The sequence below is a fragment of the Aptenodytes patagonicus genome, chromosome 3 (assembly GCF_965638725.1).
Source record: "Aptenodytes patagonicus chromosome 3, bAptPat1.pri.cur, whole genome shotgun sequence".
Classification (NCBI taxonomy): Eukaryota; Metazoa; Chordata; class Aves; order Sphenisciformes; family Spheniscidae; genus Aptenodytes; species Aptenodytes patagonicus.
This window is the reverse complement of record NC_134951.1, coordinates 999,774-1,022,081: the sequence shown is the minus strand read 5'-3', so window position 1 is coordinate 1,022,081 and position 22,308 is coordinate 999,774. Positions and strand designations below refer to the sequence as shown.

The 22,308-nt window shown below is 63.7% G+C and overlaps 1 protein-coding gene across 1 annotated transcript; it reads left to right on the top strand.

Moving 5' to 3' along the window:
- The first annotated feature begins 8,362 nt into the window (after positions 1-8,362).
- KIF3C (kinesin family member 3C) lies at positions 8,363-22,108 on the top strand. Its single transcript, XM_076332471.1, has 8 exons — positions 8,363-9,792; positions 14,620-14,721; positions 14,819-14,941; positions 15,047-15,165; positions 16,376-16,492; positions 16,770-16,878; positions 17,363-17,538; positions 18,463-22,108. The coding sequence occupies exons 1-8, from the start codon at positions 8,380-8,382 to the stop codon at positions 18,554-18,556; spliced, it is 2,253 nt and encodes a 750-aa protein (XP_076188586.1). The 5' UTR covers positions 8,363-8,379; the 3' UTR covers positions 18,557-22,108.
- Positions 22,109-22,308: the final 200 nt, after the last annotated feature.

Here is a 22,308-nt window from a genome sequence, read left to right as displayed (position 1 = left end):
GAGAGGCTACGATGGGCGGCCGGAGCAGCTCCAGGTCCTGAGGAGAGGAGACCAGGCAAACATCAGCCGGTTCAAGCACCAGGCAGCTCTTGGGCAGATGGCCGAGCTCCCCCCAGCTCCAGCTGCTTGGCTGTGGGATGCGGCTCAGCCGAGGATGCTGGGAGGCAGCTCCCCACGGGATTTGGGATGGGCGGCTCCTCGGGCACCCTCCGCGCTCCCCAACAGTGCTGGGAAGAGAGGAGCAGCTGGAGAGACTCTGCTGTTTCACAAGCTCCCCCACCAGTGAGCCGGTACGTTGAGACAGAGACAGCACGAGGGAAGCCGGGAGCGCATGGCAGATGAGGAGCGACACAAGCAGACGGGGATATGGCCGAACTGAACCGCAAAACTGCCGCGGAGGAGGGAAATGGGGAAATAAATCCGGTGGATCTCTGGCAATGCTGGTGAGCTGGTTTGGGGGAAAGCAGCCAAATGCCTGCCGGGCCCCCAGGGTCCCTTTCCCCCTGTAGAAGCCAAGAGAAGAAAGCTGAGAGCGAGAAGGGCCATCAGTGGGGGGCAAGCGAGAGGATCCAGTCTCTCAGCTGCTGCCTGAGCTGGGGACATCATCACACAGGGACGTATTCTTTCCCTATCAGGGAGGACGGGCTTTTCTCCGGGGCTGGTCCGGCCAACACCAATACCAGTTACTCAAACCTCAAGAAAAAGCCTAAGGAATGTCAACCCAATGCTGGCAGCACGGAGACCGTCGTCCCTGCTCCCAGCCCATGTCCCTGCTCCCAACCTGTGCGCCTCTGTGTGTCCCCGCAGCAGCATCCGCAGAGGGCTGAGGTCCCCCCTTGGGACAGTGGTGCCTCTTGGGACCCCGCTGGCTGTGGCAGGACTCTGCCCAGAGGATGCTCGTTGAGCCCCAGCACCGTTTTTCTGGCGGCAGCCGGGGTAGGAGGGTTTTGGCAGCCTGGGAGTGCTCCCGCTGCAACTTTGGTTTAAGCAAAGCAAAGGCGCGACACGGCTGGGCAGTGGCAGCGAGCCGCGCTGAATGGCACCGGGAGCTGGGAATGAGGGACCGTGAGGATGCTGAGGAGCCAAGCGGGAGGAGGTGGAGGCCAAGTGCCATCAGCCCTGTTCTGCATCCCGGCCCTGAGTTGAGGCTGCGATCGGAGCAGTTTTGAGAAGACCTCGGACAAGGGTTGGGGGAGGAGGGAGCTGGCGGCACTGGCCAGCCCCACGCCGGGTGCAGCCGGCAGCTGAGCACCGTCTGCCCATGGGGAAACAGGGCTGTCGGTGGCTCGGGCGAGCTACTGCACCGGGGCACGTGGTTCAGGTCCCAGCGCATCCCTGGCACCCTTTTCCCTTGTGCACAGCCCCGGCAGAGACCCCAGGGTGGTCCAACCGCCCCAGGGACCACGGTGCTGAAGGAGATGGGATGGGGACCGCAGGGTCCCACGGGTGGCAGAGCATCACCGCCAGCGCCGGCACTGGGCGTCCCTTCCCTCCCACGTCTGCCCAGCTCTGGCTGACGCTGCTGCCCGGGCCAGGCAGCCAGGGAAACCCAAGAGGCCGGGGCAGACCTGGCCTGGTGGTCTGGTGCCCGTGGGAAGGGCATCGCGAGGTCTCCTGCTGCCCCGCTGCCAGCACCTGGCGCAGGCAGGGCCCTGCTGCCCGTCCATCCTTGCTGCCCCGCTGTTGCCACACCACGGGTGTCGAGCTGGAGGCCGCCGGAGGCTGAGGGCTCTCCATCACTGCCACCCTCATCGGCACAGCCTCCGGCCTCACTACGAGTGATGCTGGCATGATTTGGCCGGAGCCGCTGCCAGAAACCTGCCCGGCTTGGCAGGGCTTCCCTCCCGCTCCCCATTAATTCCTTAATGACTGCAGCCCACGGCTTTGCCAAGTCTGGGCAGCCCCAGACCCCCCCCCCCCGGCCCCAGGAGACGCCTCGCCCTGGGGGGCTGCCCCAGGATGGAGGGTGCTGGGTGTCTCGATGGCTGGGGGGAATATGGGGCCATGGCCCCCCCGGCTCCCCCCGGCCACCCGCGAGGGCTGGGAATTGGCTCATTTGACATTTTCTAGCATTTTTTCCAGTGCGGAGCATCTCCCCGGAGCAGAGCTTGGCTGTGTTTCCATGGGAGCGTGGGGGGCTCGGGGGGCCGTAGCCCCTTCCCTTCCCATCCCATCCTGTGCCAACTGCCGGCACGGCCCCCCAGCACGGCCGGGGCGAGGGCAACAGCCACCCATGCCGGGGTCCCTGCCGCTGGCCGCAGGGGCAGCCCCCGCCTCGCCCCACGGCAGCACTGGGAACCCAGCACAGGCAGGCCCAGGGGGCACCCAGGAAGCAGCAGGGTGGGAAGAAACCCAAGGGGAAACTGCCCCCAGCCCCTCCACTCAACACCCCGGGGGGCAGGGACCACCAGTGGCCAGGACTGGGCAGAATGAGGGATGGCCAGGGGTGGCACGGTGTCCCAGAGCTGGCTGCAGTGTCCCAGGGGTGGCCACAGTGTCCCAGTGGTGCCAAGGTGTCCCAGAGATAGCTGTGGTGTCCCAGAGATGGCCACAGTGTCCCAGAGTCAGCCACAGTGTCCCAGGGGTGGCCGCAGTGTCCCAGAGGTGACCGTGCTGTCCCAGGGACAGCCTTGGTGAGCCAGGGGTGACCATGGTGCTGGCAGTGGTGTCTCAGCGGTGGCCATGGTGTCCCAGAGATGGCTATGATGTCCCAGGGATGGCTGCAGTGTCCTGGGGGTGACCATGGTGTCCCAGGGATGGCCATGGTGTCCCAGGGATGGCGGCGGTGTCCTGGGGGTGACTGTGGTGTCCCAGGGATGGCAGTGGTGCCCAGGGGTGGCCGTGGTACCCAAAGCCAGCCAGATTTCCAAGGGATGGATACGGCCTCTCAGGGGTGTCTGTTCTCCCGACAGCAGCCATGATGCCCAAGGGATGGCTACGGTGTCCCCAGGGTGGCTGTGGGATGTGGGACGGGGAGGAATGGGAAAGCCAAGGCTGCGGGAACTGGGACCACCCACTGCAGCGGCGGCAGCGTTTTGGGGTTGACCCAGGCCCGCGGTCAGGCCTCGAATGGCATCCCACCCCCTGTGGCACCAGGACCATGTCCCCTGTCCCAGCCAGCCCAGTGTCACCCCTGGGATGCTCAGCCCCACCTTGGCCGTGGTACTGACACTGGTATGGTACCCGCAGCGAACGAGGGAGGGGGCAGCATCCCTGGGGGGCCATGGAGACCCTCAAACCCTGGGGTCTGGGTGGGAGCGGGGCGGTGCCCCCCCGCCGGGGGGGCCAGCGGGGCCGTGAGTCACTGCACGGCTCCCTCCGCCCCGGGACTCACCCTGCACCCCACCCTGTGACTCAGGGCCCGGCAATCCACCCCCGTGGGCGCTCGGCCACCCACGCGCCATCCCGTGCTGCCAGCCGCACCGGAACGTCACTGGCCACACCACCGGGACCCCCACCCAGCCAGGGCTGCCCCAGGGTCCCCCAACCCACACCCCCTCCTTGCACACGGATGGGATAAAGCCGGTGATGGGGGTCCCCTGGGGCCCACGGCATGGCCCCCATATGCACTGTATCCCCCCGTGGAGCAAAGGGTGGGGGGCAGCGGGGTGCTCAGGGCTCTGCCCCGGCTGCTTTGGGGGCTGCTGTGGGGTGGGTGGCCCCGTGCCCCATAGTGCCGCTGCCCACGCACCCCGGGGCTGGCCCAGGAGGGGCACAGTGAGGGTCCGCTGTTCCCCCGGCCCCACCACCCCGGGGACAGCCCTGGGCTGCCCCAAAGGTCAGCCCCGAGGCCAGGCCAGAGGCCACCGGCCACCACCAGCACCCTCCGGTCCGGTGCTGACACCTGCGGGCGAGGGACCGTCCCTACATGTCACCCTGCCTTACACGGCACTGTGTCCCTCCATGTCATTCTGCCCCTACATGTCACCACATCCCTATGTCACCGTGACCCTACAGGTCACCCCATCCTGACATGTCACGCTGTCCCTCTATGTCACTTTGCCCTTATGTCATGCCCTGCCTAAATTTCACCCCCTTCCTACGTGTCACACCTACCTGTCACCGCAGCCCGGTCCTGCGGGGGTTTGGGGCAGGGGCACCGCAGCCGGGGGGTGCCGGGGGAGCAGGACTACGGCACCCTTGAACCCATCTGCCTTGGGGACGCCGGGCCAGTGCCACAGGCAGAGCTGGGCAGCACCAGGGTCCCTTCCCCGTGGCACAGGGATTTGGGAGGGAACCAGAACGTGGTGGCTGCAGCAGGGACGGGACAATCAGGCCTGTGCCGGCCCCGTGGGGGGGCTGACCCCCACCTGACGGCCGTGCCCACGTTGTGGGGCGTCTGCAGGGCCCCCATGGACAGACCCTTCCCCAGGACAGGGCAGGAGAGGGGAGGTGGCCCTGGTGCAGACCCCTGTTCTGCCCTGCGTCGTCCCCGGAGGCTGCGGTGGTGCCATGGGGCAGTGCCGGGTGCTGACAGAAGCCGAGGCGAGGGGGAGCGTGGAGCCAGGGGCACGGCTGCCCCGCGTGCCCGTGGGGAGAAGTGGCATCACAGCCTGGTGGGATCCCCCGGACACACACACATGGGGTACGGTGCTGCTCAGCCCCGCTCTGCAGCCTGGTGCGGGGTAAACCCCAGTCCTGCGGTGACCTGTCCTTGTCCTCCAGCACTGGGATCGGGGCAGCCCAGGCCCCAGCAGTCACCCCCTCCATAGCCCCCACCATCCCCCCATCATCCCCTCCTTCCATTCTCCCTTCTCCAACCCCTCTCCATAGTCCCCCCCATCCCCTCCATTGCCCCTCCATCCCTCCTCCACCACTCCTCCATCCCCCCATCGCCCCCTCCATCCCTCCTCCAACCCCCCCTCCATCCCCCTCTATTGCCCCCTCCATTCCCCTCCACCCTCCCCATCATCTCCCTCCCGCCTCCACCATGGCCTCCATCCCCCCCTGCATCGTCCCTCCCATCCCCCTTCCACCCCCCCTCCATCGCTGCTGCATCCCCCCTTCCACCCCCCCTCCATCATGCTCTCCACTGAATCTTCCATCCCCCTCCATCCCCTCTCCATCCCTCCTCCATCCCCCTCCACCCTCCCCATCATCTCCTCCACTGCCCCCCCGCATCCCCCCTCCATTGTCCCCCCCCCGTCCCACTTCCATCTCCCCTCCATCTCTGCTGCATCCCCCTTCCACCCCTCCTCCACCATGCCCTCCATTGTCGCCTCCATCCCCCTCTGTCCCCCTCCATGCTGGGGCCGTGCCTTCGGGGAGGGGACCGTCCTCCCCTGAAAGCTCCTCCTGGAGACAGAGGACTTGGATTGCACCAGGCAGTCCTGCGTATGGCAGCAAATACCCTAATTAATTAATTATGGGATAATCTCTGCTTCCGGGGAACGGGCAGCTGCTGAGACTCGATTAACCACAAGAATGTTTAATCTCCCACCGAAGCCCCGGGCTGCCTCTTCCGTAAGGCGCCGGGGATTATTCCCGCCGGGCCGCAAGCGAGCCCACGCAGGGACGTGCCAGCCCTGCCGGGGCTGGCAGAGGGACAGGACTGGGCACCGGGTCTGGGAGGCCGGGGTTTGCTGCGGTGAGGGGCGCGCACAGCCTGGGGCAGCCCAGCGACCCTGACACACCGCAGGGGCAACTGGCGAGGGTGACGCTGCCCTGGCTCCCCAGGAGATGGGCTGGGGCGGGGAGATATCCCTGTTCCGGCTGCCAGGCCCGAGGAAAGAGCTTTGTCCTTGCTGGACTGCTGGGGCTGGGCACCTCCCCCTGCCCTCTCCTGCCTCTCCTATCCTCCATCCTGCACCCTGCGTCCCAATCCTGCATCCCTTATCCCACATCATGTACCCTGCACCCTCCATCACACGTCCCAGTCCTGCATCCTGCAACCCACCTCATGTACCCTGCCTCCCACATCCCAGTCCTGAACTCATATCCCGCATCCTGTACCCTCCATCTTACATCCCAATCCTGCACCCTGCATCCAACATCCCAGCCCTGCATCCTGTATCCCACAAAATTTCTCTGCATCATGCATACAAACCCTGCATCCTGCATCCCGCCACCCACACCTTGCATCCCAGTCCTGCATCCCACATCATGTACCCTGTATCCCCATCCCCATCCTGAACCCGTATCCCACATCCTGTACCCTCCATCAGGCATCCCAATCCTGCATCCTGTATCTCACGTCCCAATCCTGCATCCCAGTCCTGCATCCTGCATCTCACATCCTGCACCCTGCATCCCGCATCCCAACCCTGCATCCCACATCCTGCAACCCGCATCCTGCACCCTGCATCCCGCATCCCAGCCCTGCATCCTGCATCCTGCACCCAGCATCCTGCATCCCAACCTGCATCCCGCACCCTGCATCTCACATCCCAGCCCCGCATCCTGCATCCTGCACCCTGCATCCTGCATCCTGCATCCTGCATCCTGCATCCTGCACCCTGCACCCTGCATCCTGCACCCAGCACCCCGCATCCCAGCCCTGCACCCCGCATCCCAGCCCTGCATCCTGTGTCTGTCCTGTATCCCGCATCCCAGCCATGCATCCTGCACCCAGCATCCCGCATCCCAGCCCCACATCCCAACCCTGCATCCCAGATCCCAGCCCTGCATCCTGCGTCCCAATCCTGCATCCGCATCCCAACCTGCATCCCACATCCTGCACCCTGCATCCTGCATCCCAGATCCCAGCCCTGCATCCCAATCCTGCATCCCAGATCCCAGCACCACATCCCAGCCCCGCACCCAGCATCCCACACCCCAGCCCTGCATCCCAGCCCCGCACCCAGCATCCCGCATCCCAACCTGCATCCCGTATTCTGCACCCAGCATCCTACATCCCAGCCCTGCACCCTGCGTCCAGCATCCTGCACCCTGCATCCCGCATCCCAGACCCGCATCCCAATCCTGCATCCCACATCCCAGCCCTGCATCCCAGCCCTGCATCCCGCATCCCAGCCCCGCATCCCAGCCCCACATCCCAACCCTGCATCCCAGATCCCAGCCCTGCATCCTGCATCCCAATCCTGCATCCCGCATCCCAACCTGCATCCCACATCCTGCACCCAGCATCCCACATCCCAGCCCTGCACCCTGCGCCCAGCATCCTGCACCCTGCATCCCACATCCTGCACCCTGCACCCCACATCCCAGACCCGCATCCCAATCCTGCATCCCAGATCCCAGCCCTGCATCCCAATCCTGCATCCCACATCCCAGCCCTGCATCCCAGCCCTGCATCCCGCATCCCAGCCCCGCATCCCAGCCCCACATCCCAACCCTGCATCCCAGATCCCAGCCCTGCATCCTGCATCCCAGTCCTGCATCCCGCATCCCAACCTGCATCCCACATCCTGCACCCAGCATCCCACATCCCAGCCCTGCACCCTGCGCCCAGCATCCTGCACCCTGCATCCCACATCCCGCACCCTGCACCCCACATCCCAGACCCGCATCCCAATCCTGCATCCCAGATCCCAGCCCTGCATCCCAATCCTGCATCCCACATCCCAGCCCTGCATCCCAGCCCTGCATCCCGCATCCCAGCCCTGCATCCCAGCCCTGCATCCCACATCCCAGCCCTGCATCCCAATCCTGCATCCCACATCCCAGCCCTGCATCCCAACCCTGCATCCCAGATCCCAGCCCTGCATCCTGCATCCCAGATCCCAGCCCTGCATCCCAGCCCTGCATCCCAGATCCCAGCCCTGCATCCCAGCCCTGCATCCTGCATCCCAGCCCCGCACCCAGCATCCCGCATCCCAGCCCTGCATCCCAGCCCTGCATCCCGCATCCCAGCCCTGCATCCCAGCCCTGCATCCCGCATCCCAGCCCCGCACCCCGCATCCCCCATCCCGCTCCCCCCGCCTCCGGCGCAGCACAAAGGCAGGACTACAGCTCCCGGCGTGCCCGGGCGGGGGCCGGGGCCGGCAGCGCGCCCGCCCGCCCGCGTCCCGGCCTGTGCCGCCGCCTGTGCCGCCGCCTCTGCGTGCGCGTGTCTGCGGGGCGGCAGCGAATCAGCCGCGCCGCCCGCCCCCGCCGGCGGCCGCCCTGCCCGCCCTGCCCGCCCTGCCCGCCCTGCCCGTCCCCGCACACGGGCGGGGCGCAGCGGCCGCGCTGCCATGAGCGAACGCCCGGCGGGGCCGGCCCGCCGCCCCCCGGCCCCCCGCACCCTCCGCCCCGGCTGCGCCCGCGGCACCCGCCCGGCCACGGCCCCGGCCACGGCCCCGGCCCCGGTCCCGGTCCCGGCCCGGGGGATGCTGCGGGGGCGGCGCGGCTGAGCACCCCCCCCCCCCGCCCGCTGCCCGCCGCCCGCCGCCCGCCGCCCGCCGCCCGCCGCCGCTCCCGGCCCCGCCCGCCGCCGCCATGGCCGGTAAGTCCCGCAGCGGCTGCGAGGCGCTGAAGGTGGTGGCCCGCTGCCGCCCCATGAGCAGGAAGGAGGAGGCGGCGGGCTACGAGCGCGTCCTGGAGCTGGACGTGAAGCTGGGGCAGGTGAGCATCCGAAACCCCCGCGCCTCCCCGGGGGAGCTGCCCAAGACCTTCACCTTCGATGCCGTCTACGACGCCAGCTCCAAGCAGGCGGACCTCTACGACGAGACGGTCCGGCCGCTGATAGACTCTGTGCTGCAGGGCTTCAACGGCACCATCTTTGCCTACGGCCAGACCGGGACCGGCAAGACCTACACCATGCAGGGGGCCTGGGCGGAGCCGGAGAAGCGGGGCATCATCCCCATCTCCTTCGAGCACATCTTCACCCACATCTCCCGCTCCCAGAACCAGCAGTACCTGGTGAGGGCCTCGTACCTGGAGATCTACCAGGAGGAGATCAGGGACCTCCTCGCCAAGGACCAGAGCAAGAAGCTGGAGCTGAAGGAGAACCCCGAGACGGGGGTGTACATCAAGGACCTCTCCTCCTTCGTGACCAAGAACGTCAAGGAGATCGAGCACGTGATGAACCTGGGGAGCCAGACGCGGTCCGTGGGCAGCACCAACATGAACGAGCACAGCTCCCGCTCCCACGCCATCTTCCTCATCACCATCGAGTGCAGCGAGACGGGGCCGGATGGCGAGGAGCACATCCGCGTGGGCAAGCTCAACCTGGTGGACCTGGCCGGCAGCGAGCGCCAGAGCAAAATGGGGGCCCACGGAGAGCGCCCCAAGGAAGCGTCCAAGATCAACCTCTCCCTCTCCGCCCTGGGCAACGTCATCTCTGCCCTCGTGGACGGCAAGAGCACGCACATCCCCTACCGGGACTCCAAGCTGACTCGCCTGCTGCAGGACTCCCTCGGGGGCAATGCCAAGACAATCATGGTGGCCACCTTGGGCCCAGCCTCTCACAGCTACGACGAGAGCCTCTCCACCCTCAGGTTTGCCAACAGGGCCAAGAACATCAAGAACAAGCCCCGGGTGAACGAGGACCCCAAGGACACCTTGCTGCGGGAGTTTCAGGAGGAGATCGTCCGGCTGAAAGCCCAGCTGGAGAAACGCGGCATGCTGGGAAAGAAGAGGAGAAGGAGCAGCCGGAGGAAGAAAGCGGTGGATGGAGAAAGCGCCATGGAGAATGAAGGGGAGGACGACAACGAGGACGGCCTGGAGAAGAACATGGAGAATTACTTGAAGGAGCAGAAGGAGAGGCTGGAAGAGGAGAAAGCCGCTATCCAGGATGACCACAGCCTGGTGAGCGAGGAGAAGCAGAAGCTGCTGCAGGAGAAGGAGAAGATGATAGAGGATCTGCGGAAGGAGCAGGAGGCCACGGAGCTGCTGGCCACCAAGTACAAGGTACATGTTGCTACGCACCATTGCGAGCGATGCTGGGGGAAGACCTGCTTTGCCTCCAGCCCCTCGTGGGGTGCTTGAATGGGTCCCAAGCAGGGTCCCCAAGCAAGGTGCCCAAGCAGGGTCCCCAGGCAGGGTCCCCAAGCAAGGTGCCCGAGCAGGGTCCCCAAGCAGGATGTCCAAGCAAGGTGCCCAAGGGCAGCCCCATGCTCCTATGTAGCGGTGGGCTGGGGTTGCCCTCAGATGTGGACCTGCATGGGGACCTTGTGTGGGAGCTCCTGGGGGCGCGGGGTGGGAAGGGCCATGAGGGAGTGGATCACTGGTGGCACAAGTTTGCTGTGCTCAGCTCTTGTCCCCCTCAGCACAACAAAGCATCTTGCGGCGGGGTGGGGGAGTGATGCTGCAGATTCGTCCCCGGTGGCACCGGGAACACACCCAGGGCGGGGGCTGGGGACGCAGCACTGCCTGCCCCCCGGTTCTGTCCAACCCCACGGCTCCCGCCCAGCCTGCAGGGCTCTGCCAGGGATGGGCAGGGCTGTGAGCCCACAGGCATGGCCTGGCAGCTCTGCAGGGCCCTCCGTCCCCCCTCCCCACCTCAAATCCTTCCTGGCATCCCCGAGCCGGAGCGGGGTGGGTGGGGGCATGTTACTGGCACTCTCCAAGTGTTGCACGCCGCCGGCTCAGGGATGCTTGGGGATGTGGGGCTGAGTGCGAGAGGGGCCATGGCAGCCCCAACCCAGCCCCAGGCAGACATGCCAGGGGTCCAGGGTTGCACCGCTGTCGTCCCCCCCCAGCCCTGCTCCCGCCCCCGGTGAGGCTGGGGGGTCCTGACGCCCTCCCACCTGCCCACGGCTGCTGCGGGGCCGGCGTGAGCACGGGGCTGGGCTGACTGTCACGGTGGTGGGGAAGGAGCCCCAGCACTCTGACCCGCCGCGTCACGCTCTGGCACAGCCCCTCTGTCACCGCGGTGGCCCGGATGCAGTGGCCGGGCTGGAGACCTAGCACGGAGCCCTCCAGGCGGGGACGTGCCCGGCGTGTCCATCCCTGCCTGAGAATTCAGGGGCTGAGCAGGGGGATGCTATCGTACCCTCCTCTACGGCCAGAGCCGTGTTTGTTGCAGCCCCAGGGACGCATGGCTGTGCCCAGGGATGCATGGCCGTGCCCAAGGATGCATGATCATGCCCAGGGATGCGTGGCCATGTCTGGATGCCTGCACAGAGACCCACGGGCTCACACTGGGATGTGCCGCCAGGGCAGAGCCGTGGAGGGGACGCTGGTCACTGGCTGGCATGACGGGTGTCCCATGACGGGGGTCCCGGCGGAGCAGGATGCTCGGCACGGAGGTGGGCTCCTCCCAGCCAGTACCCCCTGCTTGCCACCACAGTGGAGTGCAGGTTGTTGCTGGCAGCCGTCCTGCGCGGTCTCCTCATCCGGCACGGTGCAGCGGGGCTGGCTCGGAGCCACCGCGTGTCCTGTAACTGCTGAGTAACAAGGCAGGGCCAAAAGCGAGATGATGCCGCATCCCCTTCGGTGGCCTTCGGAGCCGCTACGCATGCCGGGACCCTCTGCCTGTGGGGGTACAGTACAGTCACACCAGTGAGGTATTGCCCCAGGGGGCAAAAATCCCCCCTGTGCCAGCGACGGAGGGGCAGAGCCTGCCGCGACGCTCACCCCACTGGGCACTGCCAGGGGCCTGCCTGGGGGGACACTGCGGGGGGCACTGGGTGGCTTCCCGGTGCCCATGGGCAGCTCTGCCATGCAGCGGGGCCAGGCAAGGAGGCAGCGGTGTGAAAAGAGCCCTGTGACCCGCTCACGCGTTTAATGGCTCTGTAGTGACCGTGGCAAAGGCAGCCGGAGTAACTGGGGGGACACGGGGTGCCCCACACACGCGCGAGCGACACACGCTGGACCCCGTCTTGCCGTCACACTCGTGGACGTGGGCTCTGCCTCTGCCGTCTGGCACAGCCGGAGCCCAGCCCCGCCATCCGGCTGGGACACACGTGGGCAGCATCGAGCTCGGAGAGGCGGGGGCCAGCCCGCCCCGGCAGATGTGCACCTTGGCGCCCAGATGTGCACCTTGGCGCCCAGGTGGATGGGCCGTGCCGCAGCGGCAGGCTGCGGGGGAGCCTCTGCCCCGGCTTGGCCAGGGCGCTGGGTGCGGCTGCTCCGGGCCCCTCGCCCGATGGCTCTGCCGGGTGCCGAGGCCGGGGTCAGCGGGCGGGAAGGTGCCGGGGAAGTTATTTGGGTGCCAGAAATGAGTTCCCATGAGAGGCTTAGCATTCAGTCTGTCCCACGCGCTAAAGAAGATTGGGAGTCGTCTTCGTTAGAGGGAATAAATGCTTGGGCAGGGAGAAAACGGCAGCGCTAAGAAACCCCTTAATCCCGCGGCACAGGCGGTAGCCTGCGATGAACCCTGCGGGGAGGGGTGGCAGCGCGGTGCCCCAGCCGAGCATCTTCCCAGCGCCCACCTGGTCCCCCCTGGTTCCCTCCCTGGTCCCCTCCAGTCCTGGTGGGGCAGGACGCGCCCCGGCAGGGCACAAGGGACACTTGCCAGCACGGGGTGCAACTGGGACCAGCCAAGAACCGGCTTTGGAGGAGGAGGTGTGGGGGGCGAGGGGCCCGTAGAGCCCCAGTGCCCCCAGCCCGGCTGCCCCGGGGAGCCCTGGCAGGGAACGGCATGAGGCTGGTCGGGGGGGCTGCCCTCGGGGGTCTCAGCCCCCCACCACAGCAACCTGGTGTCTTCCTGGCAAAACACCTGGCCAGCGGCACACAACTGAAGGCGGCGGGGCTGGGAGGAAGGAGGAATCCCCGGTGTTGGGGCCCGGGGGGGGGCGTGCAGCAGGGTCAAGGGGGCTGGATGGGGCACCCGTGGGGGGACGTACTCCATAGCACTGAACGGCTGCGAGGGTCTCGCAGGGGTGGGGGAAGGTGGGAACTGATGGTACGGACGCGGGGGTTGTCCCATGGGTGCTGGGGGGGCCGCTTGCACGCCCCTAAAACCCCACGCTGTGCACCCCCACAGCCGTCCCACACAGGGCCGGGGAGGGGAAAAATAGAGTATTGCCCCAGATAGCTGTCGGTGGTTTGCCTGAGACCCACCTCCGTGCCCAGGGCGGTGCTGGGGTACGGCCAGGGGGACACAGCCCCCCTGGGGAGAGCCCTGCTCAGGGGCGGGTGCTGGAGGCACCGATGAATGCCACGTGTGCCCCCCCCCAGTGCCAGCGTCCCCCCTTGGCGTGGTGTCACAGCCCTCCTGCCTGGCAGGGCCTTGGCTATGGCAGCGGGGGGTGTCCCGGGGGTCCAGGCATGGAAGGGAGCAGGGAGGGAGGTTTGCATTCGGGGCTCTCAATTCAGGGGGTGCAGAGGGACCCCAGGCAGGCACGGCCGCGGGTAAGGGCAGACACGTGCTGGCGCGGTGGCGGTCAGCGGCTGGCAGGGACGCCCTGGGGGTGGCGGCGGGCGGTGCTGCCGCTGGCGCTGTCTGGGAGATTAATTTTTAAAGCCCTGTGCAGTGGCGTGGTGGCATGGGGACGTCTGGATCCAGCCCTGCTCGTGCCCCTGAGCCGCAGCCGGGGGGGGCACAGGGTGCCTCCCCCCCTCACAGTGCCAGCCACGCTGTCCCACTGACACCCTGACACGGTGACACGGCTATGGGTGTGCACGCACCCTGTGCACGGGTGCACACGCATCTTGCACGAGTGTGCAGACACCCGCTGTGTAGTGTGCTCACCCCATGCACGGGTGTGCACAAACACCAGGCACTTGTACAGACACTGGCACACGTGTGTACGCGTATCCGGCATGTGTGCGCACACCTGGCACGTGTGTGCACACCCCTGTGCCTGTGCACACACACAGGCATGCATGAGTGTGCATGCATGAGTGTACTAATGCGTGCCTGCATGGGTGTGCAGGGCTGTGCGTGCATGAGTGTACTCATGTGTGTGCGTGGGGGGCTGCACACAAGCGTGTGCGTGCATGGGGTAAAGGAGAGCGTGCATGTGGGTGAGCATACACACCTGCACACTTGGGCACGCGTGTAGAAATGTGCATGCACACGTGCGTGTGTACGATTGTGCGTGTGTGCAGGGGGCGTGACTGTGCACAGGCATGTGCGTACATGGGTGTGTGCACGTACACCGATATGTGCGTGTGTGTGTGAGTGCAGCCACGGGACGGGAGCCCCTTTCCCCCAGGGAGGCAGCTGGGTGGGGTGGGGGGTGACAGGGGGGGATGGGGGGGTCGGGATGGGACGGGATGGGGTGGGTACGCACAGTCCCAGAGCCCGGCTGAGCTGCGGGAAGTGCTGCTGCGGGTGGTTTCCCTGCAGCCTCTCCCCCGGCAGATCCCAGGGGGCTCGGGGCAGAGCCCCCCCCCCCCCCCGCCCAGCTCTGCATGGCTCAGCACAGCTCGGCCGGGGCTGGGTCCCCGCCGCCGGCAGCTGCTGCACATCCGCGGCGTCCCGCGGGCTCGCAGCTGTGCGGAAGGAAGCAGGACCTGAAACAGCCCGGGCTCGGCACCAGTGGCCCCACGCCACATCCCTGCGGAGGGGGCACGTCGCTCGCACCCCCCGCTCCAGCCCCCGCCGCTGCTCCTGGCGGGGCTGAACCGGCCCCAAGCTCATCGGTGTCCATGCGCAGCCCCCTCCCCATCAGCTGGGGACTGAAGCGTGTGCAGCACCGAAAGCTCCCGCCTCCCTGAAACCAGGGGTGAGGACAGGGAGCCCAGGACGGGGGCCAGGGACGGGGGTGACCACCTGGTGAGGATGGCCTGGGGCAAACCCCATGGGACCATGCTCTGACCCCCCACCCCGCTCTGCCCCCTCCCCAGGCGATGGAGAGCAAGCTGCTCATCGGCGGCAGGACCATCGTGGACCACACCAACGAGCAGCAGAAGATGCTGGAGCTGAAGCGGCAGGAGATAGCTGAGCAGGTAACGGGGGGCCTGACCTGGCTTAGGCAGGTGACAGGGGTGTCCTGGGGGGGCCTGTTCCCCCTCCCGGCTCTGAGCGTTTCCCCCTGCACTGCAGAAACGCCGGGAGCGGGAGATACAGCAGGAGATGTTGCTGCGGGACGAGGAGACCATGGAGCTGCGGGAGACTTACACCTCCCTGCAGCAGGAGGTGGAGATCAAAACCAAGAAGCTGAAGAAGGTGAGAGCATGGCAGGCGGGGACGACCGTCCCTCCGGCCGCAGGAGCCCCGGGGCTTGCCGCAGTCCCCGAGCCACGGGGCTGAGGGGCTGCTCCTCTCCCCCAGCTGTACGCCAAGCTGCAGGCCGTGAAGGCGGAGATCCAGGACCAGCACGACGAGTACATCCGCGTGCGCCAGGACCTGGAGGAGGCACAGAACGAGCAGACGCGGGAGCTGAAGCTCAAGTAGGTGGTCGTGTCCCCCCCGCGCCTGGGCGCAGCTGTGCAGGGTGTGCAGGGCAGAATTGGGGTGCACAGAGCAGAGCTGGGGTGTGCAGAGCAGAGCTGGGGTGCGCAGCTGGGAGGGAGCGATACGCCTGCTGACGGGGACAACGGAGCGCTTCCTACCCCATCAGCAGTGGCAGGAGGTGTAAAACATATTTAAACCTCTTGAGCTGGGTGAGTTGCACGCAAGAGTATTAAAAAGTTGCTGAGAAAGGTGAAAAACCAGACAATACACAAGCAGAAACGACAGCACAGCAGCAGTGCGGGCTATGGCTGAGTTACTGGATGTGGCGGTGGTAGCTGGAGGTAAGTGTCCCCTGAGGGCACCTGGAGACCTGCTCCGGCCGCAGCGCGGTCCTTGGAGGGGAAGCAGCTTCGGGGGGACTCGGGGTGAGCCCCAGCCCCGCGGGAGCTGCCGGCACAACGGTGGCACCTGGCAAAGCCGGGCAGCGTTTTCCCTCCAGGAACCTCCCAGCAGCAGATGCAGCTGCTGGTCCACCGCCTTTAGTGTGTTTGTTTTCACTTGAAGCAATAATCTTATTCAATATCTTTAAAAAACCTCACGCAGGCATATGTAAGTACTTTAGCATTTTCAAGGTAAAATATTTATACTTTTACTAGAAACAAAATTTCATCTCAAATTTTGCTACCTTTCCCTTCGAACATGATTCAAACTTTTTAAAAGCCGGAAACTCAGTGAAGCAACTCATGGACTCAAAACGGTTTTCTGCAGCTGCTCAATTTGCCCCAAAAAATGTGGGAAAAAAGGTTCCCTTTAGGGTCCATTTTGCATCACTGAGCTTTCCTTTATTTTCTGGTCGGGCAGCTGGGGGAGCGGACGGGTCCGGAGAGGAGACGGGGGTTCCTGCCTGGCGGGAAGCTTGCAGAGCTGCCCGGGTGTCTTCGCTCCTCTCTGATGACCGTCTTCCTCTGCCCTCCCTCTCCTGCCTCTCTGTCGGCCGGATCTGTTGCTTCAACCTCTCCATTTCCATCATGTTTCCATCTTCTGGACGTTTTCCCGTTTCCCTGTGTCTCACTCTCTTCCTGACATCCCTTTCCTCTCCCTTTCCGACCTGTTTTCTGTCACTTGTCACATTAACTCCTTCCTCTCCTGCTCCTTCCCACCCCCTTGCTCCCGCTCCGTCTCTCTCTTGGCCGGTCACTCGCTCAGGTACTTGATCATCGAGAACTTCATCCCACCAGAAGAGAAGAACAAGATCATGAACCGCCTGTACTTCGACGGTGAGGAGGACCAGTGGAAGTTCCAGCCGCTGGTGCCCACCGGAGGGTACGTCCCCGGCCCTAACCCACGCTCTGCCCCAGTGCTGCCAACCCGCGGGCACGAAGCCTCTGCCTGCAGAGCAGGGATGTCCCCTGGGCTGGGGGGGGACAGCAGGGACCCCGGGATGCTTGCAGGTGCCTACAGGTGGAAATCGTCTCCAAGCCAAGCGCCACCAGGAAGGGCCACCCTTCACTCACTGTAGATGAGCTCCGTCCGTCACTGTTTGGATGCATTTTTAGTAGGAATTTATGTTCTCCAATAAATGTTTCTCTCTATTTTTTAGAAACAGCAACCAAATGAAGAAGCGGCCTACCTCTGCGGTGGGGTACAAGAGACCCATCAGCCAATACGCCCGCGTGGCCATGGCCATGGGATCTCATCCTCGGTACCGGGTAAGCGAGAGGGCACTGGTGCGTGCCGGGGGGACAAGAAGTCATTGGATAAATGGGAGGGAGGGATGGGTGGATGAACAGTGGGAGAGAAGGCGGAGTAAACAAGCTCACGATGATCTGGGAAACATCAGTTCAAGCTCCCAGCTTTATCCGCCCACTTAGCAGGATCGGTGGCTGTGCTCTCAGCCGGTCCTTGAGCTGCTGGCTCACTGGCTGCGGCAGCTCCAGCCGTTTGAAAGGATGGGGCCATTCAGCCTTGCCTGCCGGACTCAGCCGCAGGAAAGACCAGAAGAGCCTGAGCGGAGTAGGGAGCCTGGGCTCCAGTTTGGAGCTTGCCCTGTGGCTGTGGCAGCCAGAGGAGGGTCCTGCTCCCTGGCGTGTCGCTCAGCTTCTCTTGGCAGCGTGGACTTGCTGGGGCTGGTGCCGTGTTTTGCCACGCGGTGACTCCTCGTGTTGGTTTTCCCTTTGCCCTGTCCTGCTGCAGGCTGAGAACATCATGTTCTTGGAGCTGGACCTCTCCCCTCCGGCCATCTTTGAGTTTGAGCGGAGCAGGGACCCGGCAGAGCAGGACCCCCGGGCTCTCCACCTGGAGAGGCTGATGCACCTGGACAGCCTCCTGGAGCGGCCGGCGGCCTCCCGGGTGAGGAAGTCCCGCTCCTGGTGAGTGCCGGCGGGCGGGGGGGGACGCGCAGGGGCTGCGGCACGGCCGGGATGCTCCATGCGGGGCAGCGCGGGGGCTTGGGGCAGGCAGAGGAGTCGCAGTAGAGCTGCAAGCCCCCCGTTCCTTTTGGGGTTGAAACTGGCCATGAGTTGCTGGGGTGTGATCGAAGTTTAAAATATGGCTGACATTGCTTTGGTAACGGTTGTTGGATAAGTATTAGGAACAGGGTGATTATGTCGTATGTCATCATATACATCTCAGTACAGGAAAGACACGGACCTGTTGGAGCGGGTCCAGAGGAGGGACACGAGGATGACCAGAGGGCTGGAACACCTCTGCTATGGAGAAAGGCTGAGAGAGTTGGGGTTGTTCAGCCTGGAGAAGAGAAGGCTCCGGGGAGACCTTATTGCGGCCTGTCAGTACTTAAAGGGGGCTTATAAAAAAGATGGGGACAGGCTTTTTAGCAGGGCCTGTAGCGACAGGACAAGGGGGAATGGCTTTAAACTGAAAGAGGGGAGATTCAGACTAGATAGAAGGAAGAAATCGTTTATGCTGAGGGTGGTGAGACACTGGCCCAGGTTGCCCAGAGAGGTGGTGGATGCCCCATCCCTGGAAACATTCCAGGTCAGGCTGGACGGGGCTCTGAGCAACCTGCTCTAGTTGCAGATGTCCCTGCCCAGGGCAGGGGGGTTGGACTAGATGGCCTTTAGAGGTCCCTTCCCACCCAAACCATTCTGTGACTCGATGATATACATATATCCCAGATGATAAGACACAAGGTACTGTCCTGCCCAACACTGGGTGTCCTTTGGTGCTGCCTGCGTAGCAAATGACTGAGAAAATGGCTGGATTTTGGGGAGAGCGGGAGGCAGGGGAAGGGGAAAGAGAAGGAAACGAGGTTTTCTCTGTTCCCCCCCATCCAGGTGCCAGACGCCGCGGTCACTGCCATCCTCAACCACGCATGTCTCCCTCACCTCCAGCTCCCCGCGCGCCGCCACGATGCCAGCTCAGGAGTGACGTCCTGGACCCCCTCACCCCCTGCACCGCCTCGCAGCGAGGACTGTGCCCCGCCAACGGCTGAGGAAGGGGCCCCAGCCGGCAGCATCTCCACCGGTCCCAGTTCGTCTTTGTCTTCAGCTACTTTGTGTGCGCGTGTGTTTGTGTGAGACGCTCACAAACAGCCCCCGGGGTGAGGGGAGCTGCCCCCTCCTTCCTTCTGTCCCCCCTCCCCGATCTGGATCTGTCACTTTATTTATTTAACGTATTTATTTATGGAGTGGTTGATGCGCAGTCAGGAGGCGCGTTCGGACTGGAGGACATCCAAGGCTGGCAGTGGGCACCACGCTGACCGCTCCTCGGGTACGCTCAGCTCCCACCGCTCCCCACGCCACCGCCGCAGCCCCCAAGCAGGGCTGAGTCACAGGGACACCGCCGGGGTGGGCACCACCGGCGTACTGCTCACCATCGTGCTCCGCAGAGCAGGCAGGAGAGGGCACGTGCCCCTCTCTGGTGGCTTTGGCAGAAGGTGAGGCAGCCCTGGACTCTGGCGCTGCGTTTGCTTTGCTGGATCCCAGGGAATTTGGCTATTTCTACAAGGATTTGGAGACTTCGTGGTGGCAGCACCTTGCGCTGGGCTTGTCAGAGGCCCAGAGGGACTCTCCAGCCCACATCAACACTGGTGGCAGCACTGACATCTCATTGACTTCTGGGCATGGCTGTCACTCCAGGAATGCCAGCTCCATCCACAGAGAGGGCTTGCAGATTAACCAAACCAAGTCGGTCCCGGTGGTGCCGGGACTTTGTTCACCTGTGCCACGCTCCAGAGACGGCTGGCCCTGTCCTCTTCAGTTGCCTGACACCCAGCTTGCTCCCATCCCCAATTAAGTGGGTGTTTAACTCCTTACAGCAAGAACGGGAGATGGAAATCTCCGTCCTCTTCCACCCACCCTCCCAAAGACACACATAGTCTGGGGAGCAATGCCACCTAAGTGAAACCAGAGGCGAGAGTGTCCACCATCCTGGTAACTAAAGGCAATGAAGAAATGCAGGACAAAATGATGATGCCCGGAGGAGTGATGTCATCATCGCTCTCCTTCGGGCTGGGTAATGCCCCATGGAGGTCACCTTGTAGTTGGGAGAAATTTCCCGGTGATTGCGTGGGTCGTGGAGGGATGGACGTGAAACGGGTAGTGGATAAGAGCGGGCAAGCCATAAGGCCACTCCGGCGATCTGAAACCCATCCCAGGCAGCAGCACACGTAGGTGCCAGGACATCGCTCGGTGTTCCCGAGTGATTCAGCTTTCGGCAGTTCGACTGAGGGAAGAAGGTGGGTCCTCATTGAAGACCATTCCTGGCAGTGCCGGGCCAGCAGCTGTGGTTTCCCTGGGACGGCTTCCAGATGTGCGGAGGTGGGGGAGATCCGTTTGTTTGACAAGATCCTAATGAATGAGGGAGCGACCCCCTGGTTCACGTGGGAGGATACGGGTCTTCAAAGGGACGTATGCTGAGGCCAGTCCCTGGGAAGGCAGATCTGAGAAGACTGCAGGTAGGAACCGTCTTCTGGTGTCTTCTGCCGATGAAGAGAAGTTCCACTGGAGGACTGGTCCCTGCTCACCTCGATGACTCCTGCACGCAGGACCCGGGGTGAGGGAGGGAGAAGGAACAAGGCACAGACACGGAGCAGAAACATCAGGAGCAGAAACATCAGCTGTGTCTACTTCAGAGCAGTGCAAGTCCCACCCAACAGGAGTGTCCCATCGACATGTTCCATGTGGCCAGGCTGGGGCATCCACAGACCTTCCCACCCATCTCCTGACACATCCCCTGCTCTGCCACGGGGTGTCTTCTCCCCATCCCCTGTAACATTGTCCTGCCTCATGTTCTTGATCACTGCCCTCTGCCACCATCTTCCCTTCCCCACCCGTGCCCCATAACACCTTCTGCCTCTCTGAAATCTTTGTCCCCTTCTCCCCCACGCCGGCAGCTGGCTTGTAGGCTATTTTGGAAGCGGTAGGTTGCTCCCAGGACTGAGCTCGCTCCCTTCGAGCAGCAGCCAGGTCTGGTCTGTGCTCAGCCTGGGGCGGAGGGTGCAGGAGGAAGGGTGTTGTAGGAGTGAGAGATGGGTCCCTTCCACAGCTTGGGGTGAGGTCCTTCTGTCCGCAGGTACCGCCAGCAGCCAGGGGGGGTTGTCTCTGCACATCCCCTGGAGCAAGCTGGCTCTGGACCCATGAAACACGGCGGATAAGAGACCCAGTTCTTTATTTAGTTTTCAGGATAGCGTCTGGGAGTCAGAGTCAGGAAGCACAGACCTCAGAAAGGGGAGAAGCTGTCTGCAGGGTGGCCTGCAGGAATATATTTTCCTCCCTTCCTTGTTTTCTAATTGCCTCAAATTCATCTTCAGCCGGATCAGCAGCTCACGGAGCCCCGAGGTGGTGAACCGGTGACAGTCTCTTTTACCTCCGTTCTCTACCCAGGGCATGGGAAACAAAGCTCAAGTTGATGGTGTCCTCTCATTCCCCCTGGCTTGCCCCCGGCCATGGAGGATCATGTCGAAGGGTGGATGTGCGCCACACCAGTCTCCCATGGCATGCATCGGTCCTCATCTGTGTCACGGCAAAGGACAGGTCCAGGTCCAGCAGGACTGTGGTCACGGTGGGATCCACGTGGAAAACCTTCCAGCAGAGCGCAGGACGGGCGTGCGAGCACCTGGTGCAGGGGACGGGCTGAGCCGCTTCCAACGTCCAAGTGCCGCTTGTGTCACATCTGTCATGCGCGTGGGTCTGGCAATCTCCCATGCACTCGCTCCATCTCCCTCCACTGCTGCCGACGACCTCCCAACCTCCTTAGCACAAACCCCGAGGAAGGTTGTAAGCAGATGCTGGTGATTTGAGCTGAGACCGGGCGAGCTCACGGCGGCGTTTTCCCTCTGCCTCGGGTGGCTCCGCAGCCTCTCTGCATCGCTGCAGCAACCTCAGATGTATATTTGTAATGTTCTTTGGTCTTCGTATGTTGGTGCGTGTGTATTTACATATGAGTGTGTGTAGGTGTGTGTGGGTGCGCGCACGCGGGTAGCCAAGGGATCTATTTACCGTCAATGTGAGTGACTGTACAGGGGGCAAATCCCAGAGGGGGTACGGGGCTGGGCTGGGGCTTTTTTTTGTTGTTTAATTGTTTAGTTATTTTGGGTTTCAGGTTTGGACATTTTTTTTTTCACGAGGGGGTGAGTTCGGGTCTGTTTCGGATTGATTGACAAGGTGAGGGCCTTGATTAGGACCAAATTTTTGTGCCTGTTGCTCTGGTGATTTATCTAGAAATCAAAAGTTTACTGTATGGTGGCCCATCCTTGTCACTCTATACATATGAATATACAGGACATATTATAAATATATATATATTATACATACTGTATGGAGAGAGGTCCTTAATCTCACACCCCCTCTGGCTTTGGATGGACACCTCTTCAATATGCTGTAATGTAGCTTTGAGCCAGTGCTGGGAACGACCGGAAAGCGCCAGCACCCTTCGGAAAACTGGCAATGACACCAATAAAGGAATGAGCATCATTGCAAAGGGCGTCTGCAGCCTCGTTCATCCGCAGCTCCGGCCGGCTGGAACCCGCTGGCACCGCGGTGCCGCAGCTGATGCATTCATCTAAGCGCAGCTCCGCCTCGCGTACCCTGCTCGGGGGGACCTCATGGGCCGTGTGTGTTTAGAGACAAGGATTTGGGATTTGGGCTCCTAATGCTGCGCAAACGGGGGCACCGATGCCT